The sequence below is a fragment of the Coregonus clupeaformis genome, chromosome 13 (genome assembly GCF_020615455.1).
Source record: "Coregonus clupeaformis isolate EN_2021a chromosome 13, ASM2061545v1, whole genome shotgun sequence".
NCBI lineage: Eukaryota > Metazoa > Chordata > Actinopteri > Salmoniformes > Salmonidae > Coregonus > Coregonus clupeaformis.
The window spans coordinates 46,424,295-46,438,610 of NC_059204.1; the positions used below are offsets into that span (position 1 = coordinate 46,424,295).

The 14,316-nt window shown below is 42.5% G+C and overlaps 2 protein-coding genes across 3 annotated transcripts; one reads left to right on the forward strand and one right to left on the reverse strand.

Annotated features, from left to right (window-relative positions):
* Positions 1-278: 278 nt before the first annotated feature.
* LOC121580255 (zinc finger protein ZIC 3-like) lies at positions 279-4,026 on the forward strand. Of its 2 annotated transcripts, none has more exons than XM_041895309.2 (3): positions 279-1,463; positions 1,698-1,861; positions 2,277-4,026. In XM_041895309.2, the coding sequence occupies exons 1-3, from the start codon at positions 500-502 to the stop codon at positions 2,463-2,465; spliced, it is 1,317 nt and encodes a 438-aa protein (XP_041751243.1). In that variant the 5' UTR covers positions 279-499; the 3' UTR covers positions 2,466-4,026. The 2 variants fall into 2 exon arrangements, with proteins under 2 accessions (XP_041751243.1, XP_041751244.1); XM_041895310.2 differs by having other exon boundaries at positions 2,280-4,026.
* Positions 4,027-8,501: 4,475 nt separating this feature from the next.
* Positions 8,502-14,316, reverse strand: LOC121578935 (pinopsin-like). Its single transcript, XM_041893231.1, has 4 exons — positions 13,938-14,316; positions 12,953-13,281; positions 8,849-9,082; positions 8,502-8,750 (listed from the first exon to the last, which is right to left on the reverse strand). Exons 1-4 carry the CDS (start codon positions 14,314-14,316, stop codon positions 8,502-8,504), a joined length of 1,191 nt encoding a protein of 396 aa, XP_041749165.1.

Consider the following 14,316-nt stretch of genomic DNA (forward strand, 5'->3'; position numbering starts at 1 on the left):
AAGCTTATAGCAATGACGCGAAACAGAGTCATGGAGGACATGGGAATAAAGCTACACTTTTTGATAGTCAATAAATACGACAGCTTGACGGGTTTAATGTTACTACTACAGACGCTTTCTATGTAGAGGGCATGCAGGCTACCAGTTTGCCAATGAGGAAATAGCTTGTCAATTAATTCACTGTGCGAAAATCACGTGCCAAGAGGTTATATTGGATGTCATTGGTTTACTGTATGGGCGCCGCTGTTGTCGTATTTGGGTGGAGTGATTGACTTGATTCGACCAAATACATTTAGGCTACGCAATCAAAAGTTGTGGGAGTTTGACCCCCTCTCACTGTTTGTGCCCTCTGAAAACCTTGAGGTTAGCCTACATTTAACAGAATGGAAGCATACATACGATTTTCGCGCAGTATGGCCATTTTGGAGACCATTTGGCTGTTATAAAGATGTAAAAGGTTTCCGTATTGCTTTATTCGTTTTCCATCTTCTGCGCTTCAATGACCAAGCTAGTTGACCGTGGTGCGCAATTCTCCGCGCTTGGCGTTGGAATACCAAGACAACATGAACCCGGGGGCAACGACCTTCGGTTAGGGATCAGCCCGTATGGAGAGACCTCTCACTTCGCAGACTTCAATCTCATTGCCGCGTGTCAAGACATTGCCCCTGCAAAGAAGTCCCAGTTGATTGCCAAAGTCTCTGGATACGCAGCTGCGCTAGGAAGCCGCTACGGAGGGCACTTCGGTTCACATGGATACACAGCTATCGACTCCAGGAATTTTACGTTCACCTATCGCACTCCAGACATTATCGATTCCGCAGCAAGAGATACTCGGCGCGGATTTTTCAGCCGCACCTCAACAGGAAGTGTGCGAATTCCCCCAAGTATCTCTGAAAACCCAGCGCACACTCTCTTTTCATCTATAGGCGAACAGAGCGCATCCCCAAATGGATACATGGCGAATAGCAGGGCGCATTTGGGTACACAGAGAGACATATACGTGGGAGCAGATCCGCATCAACCAGTCTCCATCCCGCATTTCAGTGATACCCAGCTCCACTTTGATCACAATGTGGATATGGGCATGAGAGTGGCAACACAGAATGGTCACGGTGCTTTCTTTCGATACATGCGACAGCCCTCTAAGCAGGACGTCACTTGTAAATGGATAGATGAGAATCAGACGAATCAACCCCAAAAAACGTGCGGCAACATGTTTTGCTCCATGTTCGAGCTGGTTACGCACGTCTCCATGGATCACGTCGGCGGTCCAGACCAGGGTCTGCATACTTGCTTTTGGGAGGATTGTCCGAGATTAGGCAAATCTTTTAAAGCAAAGTATAAATTAGTCAACCACATTCGTGTACACACTGGAGAAAAGCCATTCAATTGTCCGTTTCATGGCTGTGGAAAAATGTTTGCCAGGTCGGAAAACTTGAAAATACATAAAAGGATTCATACTGGTAATGAGCCTGCCATACATGCTATCAAACCAACCGGCCTAACACACAATATTTCATGTTTTATTTAAACATGGTTGAAGTTACAATGCTCTCTCTGTTTAAGACTGCTATGGGTCCAACTTTGGCCAATTACACGTCAATAGGCCTATCCAAATGCAATTTTGACGCACAACACATTACAATTTGTGAACTTCATTTCTATGTTAAAATTAGGCTACACATTTTCTTTGGCAGGTGAGAAGCCCTTCAAATGCGAATTCGAAGGCTGCGACAGGCGGTTCGCAAATAGCAGCGACCGAAAAAAACACATGCACGTTCATACCTCAGACAAGCCATACATCTGCAAGGTATGCAACAAGGCCTACACTCATCCCAGCTCTCTGAGGAAACACTCGAAGGTAAGCCATATTTTCTGGAGAATGAATGCAAAGGTACCGGTAACTGCCTAAATACAGGAAACACCAACCTAGTGTAAATAGGGCGTTAGGCCACCGCGAGCCAGAACAGCTTACATGACCCTAAGCATGATGAGATGAAAATTGCTTAATTAACTCAGGAACCACACCTGTGTGGAAGCAACTGCTTTCAATATACTTTTTATCCCTCATTTACTCAAGTGTTTCCTTTATTTTGGCAGTTACCTATAGGCATATGACCTAGAAATCACCTTTCTGCGTTATTTATAATTTAAAAAAACACACAACAGATTACAAAAACAACTGAAGGACTACATAGGCGGTTTAATTTTTTGGGGGGATCAATCAAAAAATACAGTTTTAAATTATCAAATGTACAATAAATGTTCTCACTTAGCAGGTTCACAAATCTCAAACCTTGGCGAACTCTCCAACGGGAACTTCTGGATATGAGTCGTCCACGCCACCAGCTCCGTGTAGACCTACATCCTCAACCATCGAAGACTCGACAAAAACATCCATGCTGCTGGTCAAGTCAATATTTAAAGAGGATCTCTCAACCAAATTGGTTGAATGGTACGTTTGAAATGGTTAACTGTCCAAGTAGTCCAAGTGGGAACACTACAACTTCTATAGAATTAGGAACACAGGCCTATAGGCCTACGTTTGCCAAGTTTTCAACAAAGGTACAGAAAACACAGGGTATAGGCCTATGCATTGCCTTAGTGTTACGCTTTAAAGGCCCCATCATAAAATGATGATTAATTGCAATACTTTTGGAGTGATCTTTATTCTGTATCTTCCCAAATGTTGGGAAAAGTCTTATCCTTGGAATAGCCTACATAATTACTATTTAACAGATGAAAATGTGACCCACACAAAGCCTTTAAATTAATAGATAGGCCTCCAAATAAGCCTATAGGCTACTGATAAATAAACAAATAAATTAAACGTGATGAAAGACAAAAAGATACGAAATGAATAAGAAAAAGCAAAATAAACCTATAGAAACTAAGTGTATAAAAAGAAAGAAGGAAAGCAGATGACAGAGGAAATGTATTAATACATTGAGTACAAGGACAGAATAGGCCTATTTGCATGTTAATAGGCTAGTGCTAGCCGATTTGAGCTCTTTTGTCAGAATCTGTTTTAAGACAGAAAAAGATAGGTCTACTGTGGTCGACATGCCATGTCGCCCTTTGAAAACAACAATATAAAAATGAATTGCTTAAAATATACCGTTTATAATATCATTTATTTAATTGTATTTTTGTTGGAATTTATTATGTTGGTGTATACATTTGCGAGAATAAATAAATCAAATAAAAATTATATTTCTATTATATTCATAAGAGGCATGCAACTTCAGTCAACTTTAATAAGAAACATGTTTATGGACAATTTATACGATGTTGAGTCTAATAACTTAGATAAGATCCATTTGTATAGATGTTTAGGCGTTTATTTTTTTGATGTTGGGAGTGGTAGCCTACCTTTTGCTAAATGAGTCACAAGAGCCAGCATTTGAGGACAAAGCAAAAGTTGACAACCCATTACTGCCCCCAAGACACAAAATAATCTGAAAGTGTTCAGTTGAACATCAAGTGAAAATTTGTAAATACATCTGGTAGAGGCTTATGTTGTTCGATTTAAATACATCTGGTAGAGGCCAATGTTGTTCAGTTCGATTTAAATACATCTGGTAGAGGCCTATGTTGTTCGATTTAAATACATCTGGTAGAGGCCAATGTTGTTCAGTTAGATTTAAATATATCTGGTAGAGGCCTATGTTGTTCGATTTAAATACATCTGGTAGAGGCCAATGTTGTTCAGTTCGATTTAAATACATCTGGAATAGGCCTATGTTGTTCAGTTCTATTTAAATACATCTGATAGAAGCCTATGTTCAGTTTGTCAAACTAGCATCAGATTCAGACTCAAGTAGGCATCTGTTGTTTAAAAAATTAAATGAAAGCTAAATGTAAACTACCATAGAACAAGGCAAAAGTTTAATAAATAACAGGAAGCATAAAATAAATTACATAAATCTGACCTTTAAAAAAAATAATAATTGTGTCCTTTAATTCATGGCTCGTTGATTTGATGGAATGGATTCTATTGGTGCAGTGTATCCCAAATGGCCAATAAATTGGTAAGACTTAAATTTTGTTTTTCCCTGTTTATTTATTATGATGCTGTACATTGTGTATATATGTACATTCATCTGCTCTCAATATAGCCTATGAGATGTCATCTGTTTAGCAAATTAACAAATTGTGTTGAAATACCTGGATATCCTTTATCAGATTAATAGAATGAATGCATTCTGACAATGAGCACGGGAGCAGAGAGAACCGATATTTAAATCCATGCACTGCACCATTCATGTATTATCTATTGCAGGTGTTTATTTTACTGTTGGCATTGAATTGGCACACAACTCTTACTCACCTCTTTAACCTACCCTTCAGTTCTATTCGTATAGATCTGCTGGCTTAGCTGGCAGTACGTTCTAAGAGGATCAACCCATATAAGCAGTTTCGAACGGCCCTTTGTCACGCAATTGTCTGCCATCGTTGAGGGGGTCTAGTCGTGTTGATTTTTAAGGATAGCCAGGCTGTGCCAATGTCAACAGACTTCCTGTCGGTTCTACGTTTTGGGGCACAACCTCACAAATATAAAATGTGTACTCAGTAATATCACACCAATTTCACAAGCGACTGAGTAATCATGGTTGCCACATATTTGATTTCGATTTTTTGATTTCCAAAATGCCCCCATATCTTCATCTTCCCTGTTCTCCTCATTCCTCTTCACCATAATAATCCTCATTGCCCTCCATGGCACTGTTCTGAGGAGACTCCTGTCATAGGAGAGGAGCGGTCAGCCATGGTGGTGGTGGTGGTGAAGGTTGTGGTGACAGGCTTGAGGCTGCAGTAATTGTGCCCCTGCTGAGGTGCTGGCCTGTCTTGGATCAGGGCTCAGCAGGAGGGGGGCCCCGGCCCTGCAACCATGGAAACAGGCAGGGGAGGAGGAGGAGGTGAGGGGCCTAACCAGTCACAGATTAAGACCTCCTACTGGCTCTTCTCTCATCCCTCGTACTCACTCAACTGAACAAAAATGAATCTTCCACCTCTTTGGAAAATTTGGGAGAGGAGAAACTGATGAACAAACATGAAATTCCATCTACAGTTGAGGCTGATGAGGAGAGTAGGTAAGTAAAGGTACGTAGCATTCACAAAACCGTTTATAGTCGACTATTAGTTGATTCTCTGAAGAGAGATGAGAAAGAGAAACTGTTTGTACAACATTATAGGTCCTCATCATTCATCAAAAATGTCGCTCCGCTTTTCTGATTCCAAAGTATTTATTTTCTCTGTGTGTGTGTGTGTGTGTGCGCGTGCATTTGTGTCTACTCCCCTTCATTACTTTTCATCTTATTTTCAGGAGTCTCTCCTTTCAGTGCCAGGCCAAGCCTCCAGGCTAGTAGGGTACACATCTACCCCTGACCACCCACCTGCTGGGCTCAGTGCACTGGCCCAATCTATTACTCTCTCCCCCCTACATCCCAGTCCCCTCCCTCCATCCCGGTCCCCTCCCTCCATCCCGGTCCCCTCCCTCCATCCCAGTCCCCTCCCACCATCCCAGTCCCCTCCCTCTATCCCAGTCCCCTCCCTCCAGTCCCCTCCCTCCATCCCAGTCCCCTCCCTCTACAGACATTTGCTTTGGTCCCTATTTTTATCCACTTTCCTATCTTCACATCTGGGTCATTTTGGACAGATATATTAGCTATTGCTATATTATAAGCCCCCTCGTATAGTAGATGCATGCAGAAAGAAGAGGAAGAATCAACTTCACAGGACTTCAAAAGGGGGCAGATACATCATGAATCACATAGGTTTGAAGTGGGTCATGTATAGATGGGATTCCAGCTTTTGTCAAATGTATCTTTAAATGTATATATTTTTTTGGTGCATTTTAGCTAACCCTTTCCTAACCTGCCACGTTTATTCTCCTAACCTGCTGTGTAAGTTCTCCTAAACCTGCTACGAGAAGTCAATTCTGACAAAAGCTGAAACCCTTCTAGCCATGACCTTAGAAGTGGTTTACCTCTGCTAGTGGAATTCCATTGTGTGAGGTGTGGTTCATTGAAGCGATAAAAGCCCATTGGGGCTCATAGTGCCATCTAGTGGTGAAGAGGAGATGTAGCAGGCAGCCTTTCAGCAGGGTGATGGTCCAAATATTTACATTTACATTTTTAGTCATTTAGCAAATGCTCTTATCCAGAGCGACTTACAGTTAGTGAGTGCATACATTTTTTCATACAAATAATACTGAATCTTCCTTTACATTATGTTTGTAAAACATGTTTATTAAACAGGTCACTACATCAATCATAACCTAATGTCAAAGTGTAACAATGTTCATAGATAAAGAAAAGGTTAGGAGCCTATCAGAGCCTCTTAATAATGTGACAACCATCAACATGAAAATCGGGAGCATTGTGAATGTTACTGTGTTTGAACATGCGTACACAAAAAGGCATCCAATTTATAGTTACATTTGAAAGAGAGAACCCATGATGAATAAGGGGTTTTTGTCTCATAATCTACACCGGAAAACTGCTATCAAGATCTGCAGACACATCAATTCACCGACCGCTTGATACAAAGATTATACAGTGGTGAAAAAAAGTATTTAGTCAGCCACCAATTGTGCAAGTTCTCCCACTTAAAAAGATGAGAGAGGCCTGTAATTTTCATCATAGGTACACGTCAACTATAACAGACAAATTGAGATTTTTTTTTCTCCAGAAAATCACATTGTAGGATTTTTAATGAATTTATTTGCAAATTATGGTGGAAAATAAGTATTTGGTCACCTACAAACAAGCAAGATTTCTGGCTCTCACAGACCTGTAACTTATTCTTTAAGAGGCTCCTCTGTCCTCCACTCGTTACCTGTATTAATGGCACCTGTTTGAACTTGTTATCAGTATAAAAGACACCTGTCCACAACCTCAAACAGTCACACTCCAAACTCCACTATGGCCAAGACCAAAGAGCTGTCAAAGGACACCAGAAACAAAATTGTAGACCTGCACCAGGCTGGGAAGACTGAATCTGCAATAGGTAAGCAGCTTGGTTTGAAGAAATCAACTGTGGGAGCAATTATTAGGAAATGGAAGACATACAAGACCACTGATAATCTCCCTCGATCTGGGGCTCCACGCAAGATCTCACCCCGTGGGGTCAAAATGATCATAAGAACGGTGAGCAAAAATCCCAGAACCACACGGGGGGACCTAGTGAATGACCTGCAGAGAGCTGGGCCCAAAGTAACAAAGCCTACCATCAGTAACACACTACGCCGCCAGGGACTCAAATCCTGCAGTGCCAGACGTGTCCCCCTGCTTAAGCCAGTACATGTCCAGGCCCGTCTGAAGTTTGCTAGAGTGCATTTGGATGATCCAGAAGAGGATTGGGAGAATGTCATATGGTCAGATGAAACCAAAATATAACTTTTTGGTAAAAACTCAACTCGTCATGTTTGGAGGACAAAGAATGCTGAGTTGCATCCAAAGAACACCATACCTACTGTGAAGCATGGGGGTGGAAACATCATGCTTTGGGGCTGTTTTTCTGCAAAGGGACCAGGACGACTGATCCGTGTAAAGGAAAGAATGAATGGGGCCATGTATCGTGAGATTTTGAGTGAAAACCTCCTTCCATCAGCAAGGGCATTGAAGATGAAATGTGGCTGGGTCTTTCAGCATGACAATCATCCCAAACACACCGCCCGGGCAACGAAGGAGTGGCTTCGTAAGAAGCATTTCAAGGTCCTGGAGTGGCCTAGCCAGTTTCCAGATCTCAACCCCATAGAAAATCTTTGGAGGGAGTTGAAAGTCCGTGTTGCCCAGCGACAGCCCCAAAACATCACTGCTCTAGAGGAGATCTGCATGGAGGATTGGGCCAAAATACCAGCAACAGTGTGTGAAAACCTTGTGAAGACTTACAGAAAACGTTTGACCTGTGTCATTGCCAACAAAGGGTATATAACAAAGTATTGAGAAACTTTTGTTATTGAACAAATACTTATTTTCCACCATAATTTGCAAATAAATTCATTAAAAATCCTACAATGTGATTTTCTGGAATTTCTTTTCTCATTTTGTCTGTCATAGTTGACGTGTACCTATGATGAAAATTACAGGCCTCTCTAATCTTTTTAAGTGGGAGAACTTGCACAATTGGTGGCTGACTAAATACTTTTCCCCCCACTGTATATAAGAGATCTTACATCTGGTGGTACATGGGGCTGGGCTTACTAAGATAGATGAATGTTTTTATCTATACAGACTTCAATATAGGCCATTGTTACAGCAGGCTGCCATCTTGTGGCCGAACAGCACACACTCAACCACAGGGTGAAGGAAAAGGTTGCTGCACTATAAATGACCGAGTATTTACATATCCAGGTGACAAATAACACAATCTAATGAAAAGAGAGATAATTTGGTATCTCCAGTTTGCAGCAGCATAGATAACTTCCTCTATCATTTCATTTTGCAGTGTGGGCACCATGTGTTTTGGCTCTTATGAGCTGGGGAGTGGACTCTTTCTCAAGGGGTGTAGTGCACAACCAGGAGGACCAGGTCAGGTTTCTCTCTCTGCTGGCCACATGTCTGAGTCTTAGAGGAGGTCCCACTGCCGTCCAGAGGCTTGCGTGTACCAGGGAATGTGACAGGCTCCTTTCGGGCTGGGGAGTTGCCATTAGGGCCAAACACTCGGCTGCTGGGCAGGGTGTGGAGGGTGTGGCTGCCTGCTGGTTCTGACCCACAGCTCATGAAGGCCAGGAAGCACCTGTAGAACTGGCACACATGATATCATCAATGCGTACACTGTGTAATAAATGTTTCCATTTCCATATCAAATCACAATGGCCAGTGTCCCACTGATAAGCCGTTACCTGGTTGTTTAAAAGCCCATATATGATAGGGTTGAGAAAAGTGCTACTTTTGGCGAGGATGGAGGGGACGATGCTTGTGGTGGGGCTGACCAGGCCAACCTGTCCGAAAGTGGCCAGCAGAGCCACCACCCCGTAGGGCATCCAGCAGAGCAGGTAGCAGGACACCATGGAGACAACCATCACCAACACATGGGTCTCCCGCCGCTGTGCAGACGACTGGTTGATTTTGGCTACCTGAGGAGATAAGACATTTTATTCAAGTTACTTACACTGACGGATGTCTATAATCAAAACCCTGTACAAAGTCCTCACTACCATCTGGAAAAGGTCATTAACATTCTCAGCGGTCAGGTTTAGGTTATAGTAACAGCAGTGTAAAGGTCGCCTCATGATTTCGGTATATCAGGGAATGAACACATAAAACATGCTTATTTAATGTTTATGCAGGGTAATCATATAACCATTACACAGACAGTCATAGGGTGTGAGATTTCCACCTAAAAACAGGCATAGAAGCTAGAGGCCATGGTTAATAATGGCTAAAGGGTGGTGGCCAAACCCCCATGGAATAGGCTTGAGTCCTGATATCGAATAGTTAAATGATAGAAAACAACACTGAGTCCCCGTCATAAAGTAAAACTAAATGATAATTGATTTACTCCTTGAGGTCTATACATATTCTGTTTGCCCACTTAAGAAATTATGATGTCATGACCTCCAATGTTTTTCTGCATGAGTATTCTTATGTATTTCCATGTAATCCATTAATAATTTGATATACTGCATGCAACTAATAGTTCTCCCTGCGTGGTAAACTATAGGTAATTATGATAATAGTGGGGTGGAGATAACTTCTTGTTGATGGATGTAAAGCAATATTAGCCCCCATCAATTACAATTTAGAGTTCAATGTGTCAAATCGGAGGGCCTGTTGTCTGGACCTCTGGCAGTCTCTATGGGGGTGCCACAGGGTTCAATTCTCGGGCTAACTCTTTTCTCTGTGTATATCAATGATTTCGCTCTTGCTGCTGGTGACGCTCGGATCCACCTCTATGCGGACGACACCATTTTGTATACATCTGGCCCTTCATTGGACACTGTCCAAACGAGCTTCAACGCCATCCTTCCGTAGCCTCCAACTGCTCTTAAAACCTAGTAAAACTAAATGCATGCTCTTCAACCGAACGCTGCTTGCACCCGCCCACCCGACTAGAATCACTACTCTCGGCGGGTCTGACCTAGAGTATGTGGACAACTACAAATACCTAGGTGTTTGGTTAGACTGTAAACTCTCCTTCCAGACTCACATTAAACATCTCCAATCAAAAGTTAGATCTAGAATCGGCTTCCTATTTCGCAACAAAGCCTCCTTCACTCATGCTGCCAAACATGCCCTCGTAAAACTGACTATCCTACCGATCCTTGACTTCGGCGATGTCATTTACAAAATAGCCTCCAACACTCTACTCAGCAAATTGGATGTAATATATCACAGTGCCATCCATTTTGTCACCAAAGCCCCATATATTACCCACCATTGTAACCTGTACGCTCTTGTTGGCTGGTCCTCACTACATATTCGTCGCCAAACCCACTGGCTCCAGGCCATCTATAAATCACTTCTAGGCAAATCCCCTCCTTATTTTAGCTCATTAGTCACCATAGCAACACCCACCCGTAGTATGCGCTCCAGCAGGTATACCTCACTGGTCATCCCCAAAGCCAACACCTCCTTTGGCCGCCATTCCTTCCAGTTCTCTGCTGCCAATGACTGGAACAAACTGCAAAAATCTCTGAAGCTGGAGACTCTTATCTCCCTCACTAACTTTAAGCATCAGTTGTCAGAGCAGCTTACCGATCAATGCACCTGTACACAGCAATTCTGAAATTAGCCCACCCAACTACCTCATCCCCATATTGTTATTTATTTTGCTAATTTGCACCCCAGTATCTCTATTTGCACATCATCTTTTGCACATCTATCATTCCAGTGTTAATACTAAATTGTAACTATTTTGCACTATGGCCTATTTATTGCCTTACCTCCATAATTTACTACATTTGCACACACTGTATATATATTTTCTGTTGTATTTTTGACTTTGTTTTGTTTTACCCCATATGTAACTCTGTGTTGTTGTTTTTATCGCACTGCTTTGCTTTATCTTGGCCAGGTCGCAGTTGTAAATGAGAACTTGTTCTCAACTGGCTTACCTGGTTAAATAAAGGTGAAATAAAAATAAATACAAAATTTAGCAACTCAGATGTGGAATACCTAGTAACTAATTTTGTCGCATTTTTCAAAAAATAAGAAAACATGTCTGAAACAGAGAAATCTGACTAAACTCAATCTCAACTTGATTATATACATGAAAAGTAGTCTCTCATCTTAATAATTGAACCACAAAAAATAGACGCACACTGGAGTGGAACAAGCCTTGACAACTGTGAAAGGAAATCAAACACAACGGGGGTAAATCAACAACCTCATGTCATTTAAACTTGTCAGCCTCCTACAGTGCAGTCATTATTGAGTTCTACAGATTTTCTGAGAAAGTAAAGTTGTATTGAAGACCGCCTAATGCATAAAACCACAGTAGGTCTACAATGTATAAGCATAGCAAAACTGGTGCTCAAAATCATACCCAAGCGGCATGCATTTTTGGCCCAACACAAAGGAAATGTGTTCCTAAATGGCCACAGGGAATATCTACCTGAATAAAAGGAGAGTGAATAAAGACTTATTCGTTTATGTTAGGATATAGGACAGGCAATGTGGGTACTCCTCCGAGCGTTTGGTTTCAGAAGGGCCTTGAGAAATTCTGGTTACCATCAGAATGTCCTCTACGGCAGTTAGTCTTCTACAAAACACTCCTGATGTTGTCATGTCCTTGGTCCCTCTGACGTGGGTATAGAAACAAGGGAGCCAGTGGAACCATAGGTTGTCGTCATTAGTGACCAATGATAGACACATTCAATCTGGATTTTAAAAAAGAATCCCTGGGGTGATTCATTCATGAGACCTATACGAACTGTAGCCACCAAGACCGAGGTTGCGTCAGCATCTGTCTCAGTCAAACTCAGCTCTCCCCCATCTCCGCCCAACCTTCCGCCACAAGGCGAAGGCCACAACCACACAGTCAAATTTTAGTTAAGGTTGGAAAACCTGACCTCTCTGGGCATCTTTTTCCCTGGAGGAAAGACAGACGGTGTCATTTCCACAACCGCTGTTACTCATCATCTATATATATTTCACTAAAATGTGTGAGAGTCAAGCATTCTTTATGTTTTGATTTGTTTATGTCCCAAATGTCTCACTATTGCAGTAGTGGAAAGGTGGACTAGCCAGCCTGCCTCACCTTCAGAGTGAGGACTGCCAGCTGGCAGAACTGAGCATTAATGATGTTGGCCCACTAGAATTCCACAGCTGTCCCAACATGATAAATGGTTTCAGTGGACAATGTGTGGTTCAAGGATTTCTTGCTAATATGTTGAACTAAGGTCTGCTATACAAACATTGCGACATTTCCACTTTCTTTAATATTTCACCATAACATGTGGAATCTATTCATTCTGCTGTGATCACACAGTCCTAAAGGCTGCATAGTTTAGTTTATCCTTTTTAAAATTAACAAAACACATTACGAGGTGTGCCAAAATGCCATTCAGTGACACATCAGAGACATGATATGAAAGAGTGCGTAAGTGCTGCCTTTCAACGACAGTTTTTTAAAAACGTATTTGTGCTGCCTTGATCCTAACCAATTTTCTACATATGTCAGGCAGCAAGCTGAAGCACTCTGAGCAGTGTTTTGGGAGAGGTCTAGGACAGAGCCATGGCAGATTGATGGCTCTCTGGAGAGGGAGATGAAATATGCTTTTTTGAGAGACTGATGCTGCCATCAGAGAGGGGTGAAGATGTTTACTCAGGGCAAAGCTATGAAAACTCTTGTGTGACAAACAGTCGAGTGACATAATCAACCTTGACATGATTATCCTTGTGGCCATTGTCATCTTAGCATGCAAGCATGCCCACCATCATCATCAAAATACACACCGTGATGAAAATAATCAGTACAGTGTTGACCAATAACACTGACTCACCCCATGGATGGCAAAGAGGATCTTTCCATAGCAGAAGATCATGAGCAGCAGGGGAAGTAGGAGGCAGAAGATGAAGAGGCAGGTGACATAGGAGATGTTCCTAGAAGAGCGCTGGTGCCACTGCACTGAGCACATGGTGCCTGGGCCCTCGGGACCGTAGCTGCCCCAGCCAAAGAAAGGTGGCACCGTCCACACCAAGGAGTAGAGCCAGGCACCTGCGATGGCAAGCCAGGCCTTCTTGTAGTCAGATGGGTCAGCCTTTGTGTAACACAATATCGTGGAGTAGCGCTCGTAGGAGAGAATTGCCAGGGATACTAGAGAAACAATGCCTGCACAGAGAAATGGGTGGAGGTAGAGTGGTAGATGTGGTGAGCATAATGCAAAACTCTTCCTGTGGACTTCATCAAACATATAGGCTATACAATACATTGTCCAGAATGTCTAGATACAGTACATTGCCAGTTGACCATTACAATGCATGTGGCACACGCATTCATATGCTTGAACATAGAGGAAGTAAATGTTTTCACATTGCAATCCATAACTCATACCCTTGTACTCTAAAACCTACAATATAAATGACACACTGTCTCCAGACACTTTAACCAAGGGGACAGTTTGTATATTGTTGAGCTATGGACAAAATACAGTGTAAACTTAGGCCTACATAACAACAAAATACCAAAATTCATCAAGAAAGACTGTTTTGACTCTGAACATTTGACCCAAAATACAGTATGTCTCTTTACCAGTCAAACTGACTGTAGTGTGTCTCAAAGATCAAAACTGTTCTTTGCTTATTATGCTGTTATGTTAATTCATCATCCATCATATTCAAGACTACATGTAGCGTCTCTCACACAAGGCAGAGAGCATGGCGTGAGGGGACCTGTTGAAACATGAGATGATGTACGTTTCTTCCTCGGATTCCAGTCTCTCTAAAACGAACAGGATAGGAAGCTTATAGGTCATCAAGTCAACTCACCAAAAAGCGAGTTGGCGAAACCGTACCACTTGCACCCGTGGGCTCCAATGAGCCATCTACCATAGAGGCTCGCGGCAAAACTAAAGGGAGTTCCGAAGATACACACCAGCATGTCGCTCACGCTGATGTTGATCAGGATGAGGTTGATGGGTGTCCTCAGCACCTGAAACCGCGCAAAGACGAGAAGGACGAATAAATTGCTGAGGAATCCTAACAGGAAAATGACACCGAGAAACACGGCTACCACTGTGTGCCCTGTCCTACTGAGTTCGGACTGCTCTTTGGACACGAGAGTGTCGCGGACACTGTCATTAGCGCTGAGGTTCGTCCTGGAGCTGTCCTCCGTGCTGAAATTGAAGTTGCCGCTCTCAACAACCAT